This window comes from Ciconia boyciana, chromosome 8 (genome assembly GCF_034638445.1).
Source record: "Ciconia boyciana chromosome 8, ASM3463844v1, whole genome shotgun sequence".
Taxonomy (NCBI): domain Eukaryota; kingdom Metazoa; phylum Chordata; class Aves; order Ciconiiformes; family Ciconiidae; genus Ciconia; species Ciconia boyciana.
Window position 1 is genome coordinate 12,277,657 of NC_132941.1, and position 17,920 is coordinate 12,295,576.

Genomic DNA, 17,920 nt, shown 5'->3' on the forward strand with positions numbered 1-17,920 from the left:
ATAAGTGGCCGAGGACTCTTGCCATTTACTTTATAATTTGAGCAGACTCTCCTAAGGCTACCCTCAAAATTCATGTAACGTGGTTTCCTTTGAACTAACAAATATTAACTACAAACTCCAATACCAATTCACCCAAATATATGGCTGTTACACTGTTAGTAAGGTAGGAAAACATGCCAGACTGTATGTCTTTCACAGCCTCAATAAGAAAACTTCCTTCCTGACTGCTGAAACAGATGCTCAGACAGAATGCTCAGCACTCTAAAACATAGTACCAGTACTATGGTGTGGCAGGATGTAAAAGAGCGCAAGAGGCTCTAAAAACATTAGTAAGTGGGAGGAAGGAGGACACAACCAGCCCCTTGTAGCTGGCCAGCAGCGAGTAAAGGAGGGTTCCTTACAGGGAAGAGGCTCTCCATGTGTTTCTCTCCACGTTTCTTATGTTGTCTCTTACCTGATGAGGTGGGTGGTAGTATTTGTTTCCTGAGTGGATGAATGGTCTTTTTGGAATCATAATTTGGACATAAGGTATAATAAAGTTTCTTTCTTTTTTCTGACCTGTATATAGTGTTTTAGAGTGCTCTAAAGAAGAACTTGCTTGCCCTGGAAATTATGTACCTTTTTATTTGGTTTTGGTTTTCAGTGTTTGTTGGAAATATTGACCAGGATCTCCATGCTCAGTAAAAAATGTAAAAGGTTCAGTTAGAAGAATGGAGCTTACTTTAATTGGAATAATGGCTTTTTGTCACCCGTTAGTTTGAAAATAGCCTCTTGAAGTGGTATCCAATTTAGTTTTTGATTAGTAACAACACTTGTAGGCAGAGTACTGTTTGAGTATTTGTCATGCTTGCAGCTGATATGTTGTCAGAAATGTGCTTAGTACATGGCAGAGATTTCCTTTTGCACTGTTATAGCATGGTATTGGTAAGATGGTGCTAAACTAATACAAGCAACAGTGCTGGGTGGGGAATTCAATTGGGATGAATCTCACTTTGGGCATAGGTATTTGTCCCTGTCCTTATGTAAAGGTGGTATTACAATTTTTTGCTATAGCATTGGAAAGTGATATGGCTGTGACGACTTCAAGGCTTCTCAGGTGCAGTTTCCCCACATAAGCAAACATAAAGGACTACTGCTGAGGAAGATCTTGTACTGGCCTTTCCCACAGCATAAATCTGTCTCTTGTTGCAAGGTGGCCCTAACAAGCAAGTCTCATTGTTTGAATCATTATGTCTGGATTTACATAGCTAGTTCCCTAAATCCTTGTAAAATCTCACCAATAAGCACTCAAGAACTGCTTGGATTTCTTTGTATCATCTTGCACATTATGTGCAGTCCCTAAGCTGCATTAGGCTATTCCAAAGGAAATAAATTAGCATGGTGGAATTGAAGTTGCTTTTGCTGGTGGAAGTTGCACTTTCCAATTGTACTAGTACTGGCTGCACTCTCTAGGATTCAGTTATCCTTTCTATTTTACTTCAGAGTTTCTGTCAGGGTGTACAACTCTTGTTTTCACAAGGCCTTTGCTGCAGAAGCTACACAAGATGCAGAAGCTACTACAAGCACTGGATGGAATCAGTCCATTCCCCACTCTGTGCTGCCTTCTTCCCTTGACTTAGCTACATCCACGTTTTCTCCCAAATCCATCTGCTTAGTGGCTAGCTATAGACCCTGAACACTGCCATCCTTAGAGTTCATGTAGACCACTGGAAGGGCAAATCTATCATTGTAATGCAATGTTGTGCATGTGTTATGCAAGAAGCCAGAAAGCTCTTGTAGTGAGCATTTCCCCACACCTGATGAGCATCTAAAACTTCACATTTGCCACCATGTTACTTACAGCTGTGCATACAAACAGCCCACAGAACTACAGCACCAGTTCACCTGAGCAGCTCTGGGACTTCAGCACAGATACACATGCAGCCTTTTCAAAATTTGATGTTGATTATGATTATTTTTTTCCTTCCCTAATATCTTCAGCTCTAGATAATATGTATGTGCATCTATAATAATTTCTGTCTTTAACAATCATGAAGTTCTCTGTTTACTCTTTTTTTTTTGCTGTAAACAGTTACTTCTGATTGAAATATCAAATCCCACTTGACTTTTAAAGGTCATAGTAAAAATTTATAAAAGTAGCACAGGTTATTAATGAAAATATGCTTCTTGTTAGCAGGTGGCTTTTTTTCTGTTTTGAAATACATTACCTTCTAGTTAGACAAATATCAAAATTCTAAGGTATCAAAATGGCCAAGGACAAGTCTGATCAGCTTCTTCTTATAGTCTATAGCACCTCCCAGTGTCTATTAACACGTTTAAAAGAAAGCAAGCCAGCTTACCAAAAATGGAAGTAAGGTAAGGCATGTATGCCCTTAAAGGTTGAAGTACTAAGGCTAGGAAACTCCTTCAAAAAAACCCACAGGTAATGGGGGTATTCAGAAAGTATTTTGATTGAGGTGATGGAGATGAGTGGTGTTTGTTACTCCCTGTTGAAATTATTGTGGTTATAAATGCTATGAAATGGTCATGTCTTCTGTGTTTTCATTTATAGTTTTACATTGATCTATCAGTGTTCTGACTGTGCTTAATTTTGAAAGATTGCATACTGAAGGAAAATTTCAGTGTTTTTAACAGAATATCTAGGCTTTTTAAACATTTCATCCTGTTTTTGAATTGTCAGATTCCCACTATAACTTTAAAAGAGCAAATGCTCAATTGGAATAAATGGACATAGCTTTGCTGATGTTAACTGGGATTTACCTGTCTGATTCAGCCTGTTTAGAATATTGTAGTCTTCTGTTGAGAAACTGTGCAGGTACTAGATTCATGTCATAGACAGTGTGTGAATACTGTAAAAAAAAATCCCATTACAATTTAATCCTCATTTTGTTCTTTGTTTCAAAAGCTAAATAGTAGTCAAGAGGGCATATTGATTGCATTGGTATTTTTATTGCTTTTTTGGTGTGTTTTCATGAAGTTGTGGGCCACATCTGTGAATATCCACTTCCAACTTTTCAGCACCAATTGTTACAAATAATTTTTTCCATTTGTCTAAATGATGTCACGTGTTATGGAAGTTTTAAAGTGTGACAATTCAGTGCTATGATTGTTAACCTCTATTATGTTATTGCCATAGGAATTTTCACTGTTAACTTTTTCTTAATAATGTTTCTAAATTACATATACCAGAAGGCTAAGTTGACCTTTCCGTCAGCTCATATCCAGAATTAAAAATAAAGTCAAAGGTCAAAAAAGACAATTGAAATACAGTTGCCAAATATAGTCATAGACAGTCAATTATGCAATGAAAGCAGCATGCCACCCAAGAAGAGTAACAGCCTTCATTTGCCTAAACTTGTTCTGTTTTGATGAGGAAAGTGTTCCAAAATATACTACTAGTTGATACATCTTGTAGTGTGGAACAGTGTAATTATATGCTTTAGGATGTCTTGGTCTTCCTGAGCTTTAAGGAAGATGAAGGGGAAAACCAGCTTTGTTCTGTACTCCAGGATCCTAGAAATCTAAAAAAAATCACTTTCAGATACTCGAACAATACACAAAGCCGGAATCTGTGAAGGGAGATATCTGGATTTTGGTTTTGTTTTGCAAGACCAACTGTATAAGGAATCAAATTTTCTACCAAATTCTATTTGCCTGTATGGAAAATTGTTTCCTTAAGATTAATCTGAGCTATGTGTTTTTCTGTCTAGCTACTTCAGTTATTTTAGTTAATATTCTATTAGTCAATTAATATTCTAGAATAAAAGTATTTAATAGCTATAACATTAACACACCATTCTTTTGTAGGTTTGGAAGCTTTTTCACTAATAATTTTTAAAGCTCTCTACACAGAGGTGAATAATTCTTTTTGCTAGAGGCACCGAGAGTTTGAAGAATTTTCCCAAAGTCTGTAAGCAAATTGCTTGAAAGTTTGGATTAGCCTCAAGTCTCTTGAGTCTCAGGTCAGGGCCACTTCAGCACATTTTCTTCAGGATGGAGCAATAACATGCTTAATGATACAATAGTGATTTTTTCCTACATTCAGAAATTGTAAACAATGGGGAAAAAAAGCTGTGGGGGAGAAGGGGCTGTAATTTATCCTTTTAAATGTATCCTGTAACATTGGATACATTTGTACCCAAATGTATCCATAAAAATGTAACATTTCTCATTTCTGATAAATCTCAATATTGAGAGATTCAGAAAAACTGCCCAGTCACAGCTGAATTACAAAGGTGTATCAAGGTCAAATAAATGAGTTTAAGCATAATGTGTATAGATTCAGCTTAGATGTTTTTCACTGTTCATACTGGTTTTAGCTCATACCCCAGTTTTGAAGCATACACAGGCAGACATAGCCCTGTTGGTGTATCTTAGCTTGTGAAGCTGCTGCCTGTGTCTGAGCCCAGAGGTTTGATTCTTCCCTCACAGAGCTTACACAATCACTTCGTGTTCAGAGTGAGAAGAAAGTGAGTATAAACTGCTACCGTTCTGACTTTACACACATTTTTCAGCTGGTAAATACCACAGAATAGACAAGGTGATGAAGATTCAGGAGGAAAATTCAGAAGTGATGAACAGTTTTAATTGTGTGTTGTGTCCCCCCGTCGTACTAGGTCAGTTGAGCACTGATCTGGACATTGACAGGTGAGATATGAAGAATCTTGCTGCAATGGTTCAAGACTTTTCTCCCTCCTTTCTTCTCCTCACTTCCCCCAAAAGGTATTCTTATCGAAAAAGTCAATAGAAGCTGTAAGACAGGCATAACTCAGCTGCTTCTGTTATCTGCATCTTTGCTAAAACCCATCTTCATCAGCAGTTGATGGTGAAAAGCTGGGATTTGTGATAACGTATAGGCTAAGGTATAGGCATAGAGTCTCTTCTGCTGGTTGGAACTTGAGGGGTGGTATTTACCACCAGTGCTAGACAAAGAGGTGGAGAGGGAGCAGGGAAATCTGTTATATTTAGATCTTATTAAACACTGTAGGAGAGAAAGTAATCCTTGGCACTGTAGGCTAAGTTTTGAGAGGATACACATATCTTGCCATTTGAATTAAATATCTTTCTGTTATAATTGAAAAGATTAGCAGAGTACTAACGTGAAGCAAAAGCACTTTCACATTAGTGAAGGTTTGTCTTCTTGACAACCTCTTGAAAAATCAATAATGCAGTTGCAAAGACAGACTTTCTGTTTGGTTGGAACACACGTAACCCTTAATTGAATCTGGTACATCAATACCTGCCTTGAAATATCTGATTTTCAGATACTGAATCTCCTTGCTCCTCTAATATGTATTTACGCAACACAAATAAAATTTATATAGTGGCACAGCTTACATCATAGTCCAACATTTGTTTTACCCTAAGAAGCACATATAAAATGCTATTGGAAATAATTTTGATTTCTAAGCAAGTTTGAGTATTTAACCACTAAGATACATATAAAGTGTATTTTGCCATCAGTTAGGGTTTAGGTTTGAACAAAACTGAGTTAGAGTTCATTTAATATTGCTGAAAACTATGACTTGTTGGATTTTGATAAAAACAGAGGTAGTTTTCCGAGATAAGTTTTAATCAAGATTTCAGCCATTTTGTGCCAAGATCTCAATAGACTATCTTTTTTTTTTTTTTTTTTTACTTTTTTTTTGTTGGCTTTATCCACTGAAAAGAAGAGGAAATAGGCACTTTCTGGGTTTAGAGCACACATGGAATATGATAGGATCAGACATCTTAGGATTCAGGTTCCGGGAAGGCTTTTCTAGTAACTAAGAGACCCTTTGAAGTCTTTAAAATGAGATTCCAAAGGCAACAGAGCGTGGAAAGTCCTAAAGCATCATCCAGTCATAGTTGTAAATCCTCTTGGATAGAGTTAAAATAAACTCTGATTTTTGCTGCCTTTTTTTCTGAACAAAATCAAATAAAATCTGGCAAAATTCATAAACACAAACTGAAATGAAAGAAGGAGTAAGCAGTAATAAGGAGAGATTTATTTTCTATCAAAGGTAAAGAGTTAACAAATTGCCGTATTGCCTCCAAGATTTGTTCAGTCACTCTCACTTTTTACAATCATGAATGCAAAAAGCGTGTTTTGTGTGCCCTCTTAGATTATTTTACATGAACAAGATACAAAATTTACTTTTTAACAAAAAACATATAGTTTAGGCTTGGACAAGGTATAATAAGTGATTGTCAAGAGAAAAATTTTTATGAATAATGTCAGATTTTTCTAGGTGACCTCATCTCTTGGCTGCTTCCTAATTCTTGCTTTAGTTTTTCAGTATGTGATTCTCAGTTCTCACTCTGCCTTTTAGCTTTCAGAATGAAAGCAAAGCTGTCAGGTGCAAAGTGATTTCCTCTGCTTAGTGGAGATCACTGTCCTCTGCTTTGCTTAGTTTACTCTTGAGTTATCACCTTTATGTCCACCAGAAGGCTCTACTGCTTTCTGAAATGTGCACAGAATAACATTCTTCGGGTACCTAACAAGGTCATCACTGTTGTAAACAGGATTCAACAATTTGCTTTCACTTAAACAGTACACACATATTTCTTGGACTAAGCAGTTAACTTCTAATGCGTTTTGAAACAAATGAATGATAAATACAGACTCATTACAATTGGTGAGTGAGGATTTGGTTCAGTATTTAATTTTGTCATGGAATTTCAATCCACATACATTTAATACAGTGGCTTTTGAATTAAAATCTTAGGAAATTTTCACACTTTCATTATTTTTGCTGTTACTTGCATAGGATGTGTACATATATTTTATTCTGTAACTTACTAGAACAGTTTGAAATACAAAGACCCTAATTCCTCACTGTCTTGGCATTCTTACAGTTATAGTCTCAACTGGTGAGAGAAGGTCTGTGAATTTTGGCACTTGCCAAAGTTATGATGAAGTTATCATTCTACAGACATTTCTCAATGTGAAGATTGCTCTTCACATTATTCATGCTTCACAATTCATGGCCTGTAAACAAGTAGTTGACTGTCTGCAAAACTGTCAATGCAGCTTCCGTTATGAAGCTAAGTTATGACAGTTAAAAATATGTGAATTTTTTCTTGTTTTCATTTTAGTAGCACATGTTAGTGATTCAAAAGGGAAAAGGATTCCTTTTATTTATTATGTAAGTGGAAAATTAGAATAAAATAAGAAGATACTTCTCAGAGCAACACTTTTCGTACCCATTGATTAATTTGACTGCAACTGTTCTGGGATTCCATCCTGAGAAACAGGTCTGATTTACTTTTTACTAACTTTCAGAACTGGAAATCACGGAACAAGAATATTTGAACACCCAGATTAATACATTTTTGTAATGGGTGTGATTTTTAAATTATGCTTTTCAGAGACCCTGGATAAAAATAGCCTGTTTAGTCTTCTAATGTTAAAAATTTTGCTTAGGGAAAATGTATTAGTCAAGGTGGGGGGTTTTTTTTGTTTGTTTTTTTTTTTTCCCCTCATATTATATTATTTTCTTTATGGGTATTTCAGTATAGAGTCATAAACACATCTTCAAAAAGGCTTCTTACATATTCTGTTGAATAGAGGGTATGACAAAAAAGAAGTTTTTCACAATATTAATTTTTTTAGTTTCTCAGAAAATCCAATTCATCAGTGTCCACACATTGCCAGTCCTCTTTGAGGATATTTCCCTATTCTACTTGTCCAACAAAAGCATTTTGCTATTATGTCCTAGTATACAATAGATAAATTACAGCAAGAGACTTAAACTTAAGATGGTGGGAGACTTCCCACATACTTTAGTTAAATTTATTGGAAACAGTTCATCATAGTGCACATCAGTTACCAGATAAGCCATTCAAGTATTGATTGTTTTTTCTCCTGATACTTGCTGCATTTACCAGAAAAATAATTCAAATTTTTTTTCACTGCAATACAAATGTAAAGGTTTAACAACTCAAGGTTGCCTTTCTGTAACTTGTAATAGTTAGTTACCATCACTAAATATTCATAAAGTTGTTCAGAAAACTACAAGAAAATGGATTGCCTTTAGGGCAAGATGATCTGATATTCCCTAATGGTTTCACTACAGAACGTTTCAGGGTGTCATTAGTGTGCTTCAGCAGCATGGGATCCTGCAGAGAATTGAGAACCTTTACTTGAATTTTAAATAATGCTAAATTACTAACAAAGTTTTTACTTAAGCAGCGTGGAACTAAAAAAAGCAAATTTATATAATTATTAAGCTCTATATGCTGTCATAATCTCTTTAAAGTGTTTGTAAATAATAACAGAAAAAATTTGGTACAGTGGATATTCACTTATCTGAAAAAATGTAAAAGAAACTGTTTCAACAGTCAGTAACAGTTTTTCCCAGTGATTTTTAGGGGAGCAATGTTTCACTTTGAAACTAGCCCTATTGATCTCTATTGTAGCAATGTCCTCCTGAAACTCAATGGGAGTCTTCTTGAATATGGACCAAATAATTTCTTTGGCTGCTGGCCATGTGTTGTCTTTCAGAGGAATATGGTTGTTCACTACGTAATAGTGTAGGAAGAAAGGAGACATATGGAAACAAATTCTAAAAGAAACAGTAACATTAGTCAATGAAGTTTTAACCACGCAAGTTGCCAAGCACTTAATGTAGTCATGAAGTAAAGAAATAAATTATGAAGCCCACTAGCCAAGCGCTTAGCATGTAAAAGTGCTGTTCTTATAGAAAATAAGCAGTCAGCTTCAGTTGAAATCTGAATCACACTAACAGTTCTTGAAATTTGATTCATTGATTTCTTTTGCTTGCTGCTGTTATGAAAAGCACAGTAATATGTACATTAAAACTGCATTTAATAGCATCCTTGGAAATATATTTGTCCTTTCAGTTGACTATAAACACTAGACCAGCTTGTCTCTGTCTCTTTTTCTTATAATTTTGTTTTGAAATATGCAATATAATCCTATGTATTTTCCTGTTGTATCTTAATAATGTCTTTTCAAGTAGATGTAATATTTCTCTAAATAAACAATGTATTTGTAATAACATGAACGCCAAAGTGGGAAAAACAGTGACTGTAAAATTGATGCCTTCAAGTGTAAATGGAAGATATATAGGTATTTGTGTGAAAAATACAGATTAGTACAACAAATCTTTTGCCATTTCAAAAATTGTATTTGGTACAGCTTTGCAAAATATTATATGTCCATTCTCTCTAGATGAGTCATGTTTTTGGAAGAAAGGGGAGAGAATATTTTTTCAGCATCATGATCATTGTAATAATGAACTGCAGAAACTATAATAGATTTTGTTCCTGGCTTGGCAAACTATCTAAAAGATTTTGCAAGAGAGTTTACATAATTCTTTCCATTGAACTTTCTAGTATTGCATATGTTTTAATTGTTAACTCAAACACACCAAACTTTTAGGTAGTTTGTGGACTATATAAATGTGGTTTAATGTTTCATAAGTATTTTATGAGCAGAGTTTGTGGTTATACATTTTCATACTTACAACCTTAATTCACTTGTTAAAATAGGCTCTCTGTTTGCTAATAGTTACCAGCTGTTACTAATACATTAGCAGATCTACAGTGTAGTATTTAAAATGACGCATTTCAAAATCAATAACAAATGTCCTGCTGTAGGATTAATTGGAAAACTTGTCTTATACAATGGTCAGTACTCTATACAAAATTCTTTTGAAATTACTATAAATCAAGGAGTAGGAAACAATGATGTCTAAATTTCTAAAAACTTAGAAGTAGGAAAAGCAAAAATATTACTTACTGTAGTTGTTGTTTGCTTCTCTTGTCCCTTTTACTTTGCCTCGCTTATCAATCCTCATATACCACTGAGTTCGACAGAAAAGTCTTCTCACTCTTACATCCCCCCCTTCCATATAATCATAGCTTCTGGTATGTCGCTCAGGGCTGGAACAGTTCACATTTGTAGCCATTTGCTCTGGAGTCATGTCATTGCAAGCTAAAGATATAGTGCCCATTAGAAAGATAATGTAAAAGTATGATCTGTAGAGCAAAATTGGCAGGATCCATGTCAGTATCCATTTGTGCATTATAGTGCAGTGTTCTGGGTGTTCATGAACAACATAATGAAAACTAAATCTCAAGTAGACTGTTGCTCTTAGGTCACCGACCTGCCTTCTGTCTTTACGAGTTACAGATTCATTTAAATGAGATTGTTCCCTCTTCTAGAATTCTGATCGTTATTCCTTAATAGTTAATGGCGAAATAGAAGAGCTTCTTAAATATCTCTTCAGTCAGAATATCCTTTAAAGACACAAGTTATAAAAACCTTTGTTGTCGTGACCTTCTGTACTACTTGAATTTGCTGCTTGCACTGAAAGTAAAAGATCTGTGAGAAAAGGTGCATGTATAAGTCTTTATACTCAATTATTACAAACGTGCAAGGATACATTATGCTACTGAAAAGTACTACACATAAATGTATGACATGCTAAGCTGATTTCTAAAAATATGCAAATGTATACACAATAGATATCTCTCACAACTTTTTACATAAACAGACATTTAAAATGATTGTAAACATAGTTCTGTCTTCAGTTTTAAGTCCTTCCAAAAATCCCTTATTGATTCAGTTGAACTACTTTCTCATGCATAGTAAAATTCTGCTGATTACTTCATACCTATATATTCACTATTAGCACAATCTACCAGATAACTTTTCTCTAGTTCAAATTTCAAAACAGACCTCATAGTCTTAGCCCTGTATTTTTATTCCTACCCTTTTCAGTTTATTAATAGAAATAGTTTTCTTAATGCTTTTTTAGCATCTAGCATATACAAATGAAGATAAAAGTTACTAGCTATTAGAAACTGTTGACTGTTCTTGTAAAGGACAGATAACTTACTTGTTCCTGTTGATAAGAGCTGGATACCCAAGTATTCCATTTCTGTTGTCTGCTTTTTGCAACATGAGACACTCTACTGTAGCTACAAACTTTCTCAGCTCAGAAAGACTCCACCAGAATTATAATTGTTTCCATAAATCAACACGCTGGAGAGATGGTGTGTATGTGCTTATGCGTGCGCGTGCATGTGTGTGTTGAGCCTGTTGTTCAGTCCTTTTCGATAAATACCTTTGCTGACCTCACTTGGAAGCAATTAGAATTTAACCAGTCAGCTGTCAGTTGAATGCACGAACAAAAATAAAAGGAGAATTGCATTGTATCGTGTCCAATGGTCATCAGAGGGAGCTATGTACATAGTTTATACTTTAAACCTCCAAGAATCTACTTTCTAAAAACATATATTCTGTGGTGTGTGGATAGAATTGCTTCGCATGCTAGCTAGTGTTTCTGCGCTTTGATTTAAGGACAGAAAAATACTGACCTAAAAAATTCCTCCTTCTGTCTTTTGTACTCACACACTTATCTCAGTTTGCTTTCAAATCTCTTCTGCAGTTTGGTGGATTCATAGTCTGCTTAGTGCCTTTCTGATGGATATATGAAATATGTGGGTCCATTAGGTACTGTGAGAAGGGTGTGCTGTACCCATTATAGATCATGCAGTATATTTTTATATCATGGACTTGAAAAGAGGAACAACTGCACAGAAGATCACTGAGATTTTTGTTTGATCAGCCACTAGGTGAAAATGAGAATGTAGATTTGGATGTTTCAGTCTGACATTCAAACACAACCTTTATCAGCATGAAGGAAAAATTACTACTAGGGAACAGCCTTCCTTAGCATACGTAGTTATTAGTTCTTGAAACTCACAACACAAGAATGAAAAGTGGCAGCAATGCAAGAAAAACCCTTATACTGCATACCAACCAATGGGTGACCAGCAGGCTTAAAATACAGAGAATCAAAATAATGGGTAGATATGCCTGGTTTTCTGCTTCTGTATGCTGATTTCCAACTTTGGCACCAGTCTGCTATCCAAAATCCATGTTCCATTTCACTCTTAAATTCTGTTGAGTTTCTGGTGAATGTATTTGTAAAACATACCAAAGCAAATTTTTCAATAGCTCCTTATTCTGTTTAATTTCCACACTGTTGATGTGAATACAGACCCTCAGACCCTTTAGTAAATAATAGTAACAAGGAAAGTTTGGAATTAATCCATGTATTAAGAATAGTTTACTTACCTTTAGTTGTCTATACTTCATAATATAATGCAGTTTATCATTCCCTGCTTTTATCCCACCCCCACTCCTTCCTCGTGGTAGAAATGGGTAACAGTTACTTCTTAAAAATGAAGTAAACTGTAGAGGCAGTTAAAAATCATAGGGAAGACATACATGCCACCTTGTGGTGAGGGGGACATAAGTAAATTGGGGTTTTTCACTGGAGTGATACAAAATGAGCATAAAGGTGTATGGCACCATGCAACCTTGTGTTACTTAGCCTTTCCTATACACAAACACAGAGAATGAGTCATTTCCTTCCTTAACATCCTCAGCTTCCTTCTCAGCGCTCACTTGGATTAATGTCATTTGTCACTCGCTTTGCATTCTTTTTTTAACCATTTTCACTCAAAGTCCAAAGTTGATCAACTTTTCTCATCATTATCTCCATTTAAGCATATTCAGCTCTTCCCCATATTTGGTGGCTCAGCCCAATTTTCCTAGTTCAGCAAAAGGCTCAATATATGCACCTTTACGATATGAAAGGTATGGCACTTAGGGCTTTCAAAGGTTGGATGCCTGCAGTAGATACACAAAGAAGTGGCTTTCATTAAGTTAGCTGTAATCACAGTTTACAACAGTTATTTCTAGTTTGACTTGTATCTTGTCAACCCATGACCACTGTTCTGACAAGTGGGGACTGAAGTGATTTATCCCAGTTGCGGTTTTTGCCAGTACATTTGCTGGGTTTATATCAGTATGTTCTCTGATCCATTCCACAGTCTGAATTCAGAATGATAGCAATGAAAAAAATTTGTGGTATTCAAAAGGCTTATCTGTTGTGTATTATAAAGAAAGCAATCGAGGATAAAAGGTAATCTGTGTTTTACTCAGCAAAGTAGGATGCAAGTAGAAATGTTTTTGTAAATATTCTGGGTCTTTTATGTGCAATACCAACTTTCACTTTTGGATCCATACTGTTTTTAATTTTTCTTCTTCCTTGCTAACTTATTGTTTCTGACAGTTAGTAACAGGAGAAAAAATAACATACCTGAGTTTTTTGTTCCAGAAAGCTGGAGCTATTCATGGTCCAGGCATAGGCATGTATTTCTCTTGGCTCTGAAAAAATAAATCACTTGCTGTAAGTGTGTTTTTTAAGTGCCGCTTCAGTTCAGATCTTTATGAAGTTTTGTATTTAGAAGAAATGAAAAGCAGTTTAAATAAGGCACTAGCTGTAAGTTTAGTCAGTGAACAATGCAGTTAATCTTTAATTACTGCTGATAACATTCATATCCTCACGTTTTCTAATTATAGAATAACTTTTTTCCACAATGCTTTAACTGCAGTTTTATTTAATCACACAGTTTTATGTCTTGCTCTACAAGAAGTACAACTGCCTATTTTTTAATGAAAGGATGCCATCTTGATCTGCATATGCAAGTCAGGATTCTTTGCATAAATCTCTGATCCCTTGAATGATCCAACCCACTTCTGTTTAAACCAAGCATAACTAATATCTCTCTCAAATTGAACCGGTTTAGTTTTATGGAAGATTTAGTTTGACTTGCACTTCTATCTGCTTACAAACGTGCATGCCCAGGGCTTTGCAAATCCAATCCCAAGCAAGTCCTTAATGCTATATAGAAATTGTCCACCTAAAATGCTAGTGATTTTGCATTTCTTTGGTGAGATTCTATTTGAAGAAATGTGTTAAGGTATCAGGACCACATGAAACATGAAAATGTGCAAAATACACGTTGTAAGCCATCCTTCAATATTTAAACCTGCCCCCTTTACGTTAACCCATGCACTGGTTCCTGCTTCCTAGTTGATAGACAGTTGTCCACAGCATTGCTACAGTGCACATGCTGAAAAGAAAAAAGTGGAAATGAATTGCAAGCACTTTGCTTCCCAATATGAAGATTGTGCATAGGCCTCCACTTCAAATAGAAACAGCTTAATAAAGTCTTTTCCCTTTTCCCTCACATAGGAAATTACTTTTTGTCCTTTTAGATGAAAACATGACTATAGGGATCCATGCTTTCCTCATCTCCAGGCTCGCCTGTTGTAATATGTACCGCCCAGGTTTGGCATTGTGTCATGAATGTGACTTTTTAAAAAAACCTCTATTTTGTCCAGCTTGCCCTCAGGGCAACACATACCTGCTACAAAACTATCATTCTGCTGCTCGATCCATTTCAAATTTGCTTTAGAACATCTTCCAGAACTTTCAGAATTTAAGACAGTAGGAAGATAAAAATCTCTGTATCAGACTTTAAACCTAAGATGTTGGGTTTTAATGACCTGCGGCAATAGCTAAAATGGGATTGGAAGGTCCTATGGAAAAAATTCCGCAGATGTGAAGGTGCTAAATGTTCTCATGGTTAAATCCTTATCCTTAGTTCCCTGATCTCAGAGATCAGGGTTAGATCAAGGTTGACTTCTGCTACATGCAAAAGATACAAGAACAGTGCTGCTGTTTGTGCAAATCTTTTGTCGGCACTAATATCTGAAAAACAGCACAACATGTGTGCAAAATAAACTTGTTTTAACAGGGCAGTAAAAACAAAAGAGACATGAGGAATATGGCACTTCAGTTTGGATTTATCTTTTTAGGTTGTAAACTTAAGTGTAAACGTAAGATTAAAAACCATAATTATGAATCCTTTGTCTGCCTGACTATAAGAATGTCTTTTTCTTTTTGGTAACTGGTAAGGGTTATTAAAATCGTATTGAAAAGACAACAATAAATTTTTCCTAGCAATTGTCAAAACAGATCCCTTAAACATCATTCATTTCTTTGTTTCCTCCTATTCATCCAGATCATATTGAGCTGATTTAAATCTACAGGAAAATTGGAATAGGATGCAGTAGATACTAAAAACAAAAAAAACAAAAAAAACCACCAAACCCAAAACCAAACTATCAAATAGTTGACAACAGTATAACAACTTCCTTTTTTGTTAATTGGCTACAGCAAATGTTTTTTATATAGCTTATTTTAGGGAAAACAAAGGCTGGCAATACCTTAGCTCAGTCAATAATAAACTTAAAAGGTAAAGCTTTTTTCACTAGGACGATGGAGTATCACGATACTGACTTTTGAAAGAGAGAATGAAAAAAGAATGCAATGGCAGTCAGATGAATCCTTCCTTCCGAATGGAGTTTGCCCAGCATATGGTTATGATAGGTCTCCTTGTTATTCATAGCTTGATAACCCTCAACTTCAGGGAATCCTACTTCTGATGACATCAGGACGCTCAGACTGTGATTATCATAACCTGAGATGTTGCAAAATTGAATTGTAACAGTACATTTTTGGTGGCGATACAAAAAATAGAGAAATGATATGAGAAAATACTGAGGAGAACCATTTGGTTTATCTTGTTTATTACCAGGTATGAAGTTCAGAGGTCCCTCTTTCTGAAGTGATCCATACGTTTGTATGCAAATTTTACTTTTACCAAAATCACTACTTACCATGTAGTGATTTCTTCTGCCTGATGTTAAATACATTCTTTAAAAAAAAATAATAAAAGAATGTGTAGCGTCTTTTCATATACACAGATGGTTGGATAAGAATCAGCTTTAAGACCTAGAACTTTGCTGAAGTATCTTCTTAAAAACTTGCAGAAAACTATTGTCCCTAAGACTACATGCAATCATTACATTTTACGTTAGTAACAATAAATATAGAATAACATATTCATGTTTAGCTTTTAACTCAGATTGTAGCTATACATAGGTATGATATTGCGTATAATTCAAGACTGGATTATGCAAATTACTTCTGTGTTTTTTTCTTTTCTTTTTAAGTGGTCAAACAAGCTAGCCATTTTTAACCCTTCACATAGGTCCACCTATAGCATAACTACTATTGTAATTTACTCGGTGGTTAAACGTTTTATGGACCATATAAAAAATAATTTATGAATAACATCTAAAGCAAGAATAAAGCTTTGTCGCCATGATAATATATATCCATTATTACCCTGTCTATCTGCTGCTCTTTTAATCTTAGAAAACAATTTTAGTTCCTTCTAATTGGAGACCACCTGAAGGCAGATTTTGGAGGACAGTTTTCAGCCTTTTTTTTTTTAATAGTTTTGAAACTGTGGCTTCATTGATCTGCTAATACTACCTATATACTTCATTGAACAAAGGTTGACTGAGAATGAGAATAGAAAATTATCCTCTTACTCAAATATTTCTTTATATCTCTAATTAAAATCTAGTCATGGAAAAGAACTAGATTGTGCAAATTATATGGTCATCTCTTCGATTTGCACCACAAGTTGCACTCCTTGATTAAACCACAATAAAGCTGAAATTATTAGTAGACTTCCAGTAACTACCTGTTGGCATCTAGTTAGATGGCAGTGCACTAAGCACTGCATTTTCTGATGTAAAGATGCTACCAGTTAAAGTCAGAAAGAAAAGACTGTTAAAAGGATTAGTAAAAATGTACAGCAATTATAATGGCACATGACTTAACATCTTACATAGATACATACCTGTTCATAATGAAAGGACTTGCAATATCACTTAGTGTTAGGCAACCTTACATGTATCTGTGTAAGGTAGTCTATAACTCGTCTGAAAGTGAGCTGGCTGTGCAAAGAGAAGAGATAGCGACTGGTCAGAATTTGGGGAAAAATGCTTTGGATGGGAGAGTACTAGGATTTAATTAGGAGATTAGGATTGGGCACTCCCAGTAATGTGCAGAGGAGAGAGAGGCCAGCACTGAAGAGAGAAAGTTCAGAAAGGGAACTGGGGAAATTTGAGGAAGGGACAGGGACCTAAGCATGGAGGTCGTGGGTCAGTAGACAAGGAAAATAAACCAGGAACATTTCCAAAATCCTAAAGTGAAATGAAGCTTTACAGAGAAGCAATTTCTTCAGCTGCCCATGGGCCTACATTGCAAATCTTTTGGCGTGGCCCAAAATATTAGGTGCCTCTGTGTGCTTACAGCTGCCTTCTACAGCTGTGAGTTTGTCCAATTAAATAGGCATGATAGATCCAAAATGTAGTGCCCCTATTGCATACTGGTGTAAAAATTCTCCTGTGATGGAGTTTCAAAAACCTAGGCTCACACATATACACACTCTACATTGAAACATTATTAATGCTGTGAAGTAAAACACTCAAAAGGCACAAAATGCTAGTTATCCATCTCATGCATTAAATCAGGGAGGGGACTTGTGAAGAAAAGAATTATGATAAAAATTAAAGTCTGTATCATAGTACGTACTCACAGACGCAATCAAACCAATGTTATCAAAGTAAGCTCTTGGCATCTCCATATACTTCAGCAAGTCCAGTATTTCACCTGAGGTTTAACGTGGATTCCTTCTCTATGATTCTATGTTGTTTGGAAGTGTCTTAAGTCTTGAGATTTTACTAGACATTTTTTCAGTGACTTGCTCTTTTCTATACAAAGTAGGCAATAAAGCAGGTTGGCATAATCAGTACGAACAAATGCAAAATAACAAAATGTGAGACTGTATATGGCAGAAATGCTACTGGATTACTACTGTGTATTTAATATTTGATTTTAGGAAACAGCTGGAGTAAGACCTTTCCTAACCTTTAGCTAATTATATGGCCTATTATTACACATGTTCTAAAAGCAAAATAATGTAGGGGAAAAGTGCCCTGTTCCCCTGCAAAGCTGTGCTGTTTGTAGAGCGTTAAAAACTCACCAGTAGATTCAGAACAAGAACAATTCTCTGTAATGATTGCATTATTTATTACCAATCTGTCAGAGACAGGGATACCACTTAGTCCCAAAAATGTAAGGTTTTCCAGCTGTTTACCATTTGAATGGTAGATAAGCATTTGCTGAACTGA

The 17,920-nt window shown here is 35.4% G+C and overlaps 1 protein-coding gene and 1 long non-coding RNA gene across 5 annotated transcripts in view; one reads left to right on the forward strand and one right to left on the reverse strand.

Moving 5' to 3' along the window:
* The window catches only part of FGF7 (fibroblast growth factor 7), a 29,806-nt gene extending 18,839 nt beyond the window's left edge, over nucleotides 1–10,967 (reverse strand). Inside the window, exons 1-2 of one of the 2 annotated variants that reach the window (XM_072870693.1) lie at nucleotides 10,848–10,967; nucleotides 9,746–9,940 (exon numbers count right to left, since the gene is read on the reverse strand). In XM_072870693.1, coding sequence (XP_072726794.1) covers nucleotides 9,746–9,940; nucleotides 10,848–10,887 — 235 coding nt within the window. In that variant the 5' untranslated portion in view covers nucleotides 10,888–10,967. Of the gene's footprint in view, nucleotides 1–9,745; nucleotides 10,032–10,847 lie in introns of those variants that run through there. The other variant, XM_072870692.1, reaches the window with a different exon arrangement.
* LOC140655787 (uncharacterized) overlaps nucleotides 1–17,920 on the forward strand; it is a 125,873-nt gene that overhangs the window by 35,402 nt on the left and 72,551 nt on the right. The window lies entirely within an intron of this gene.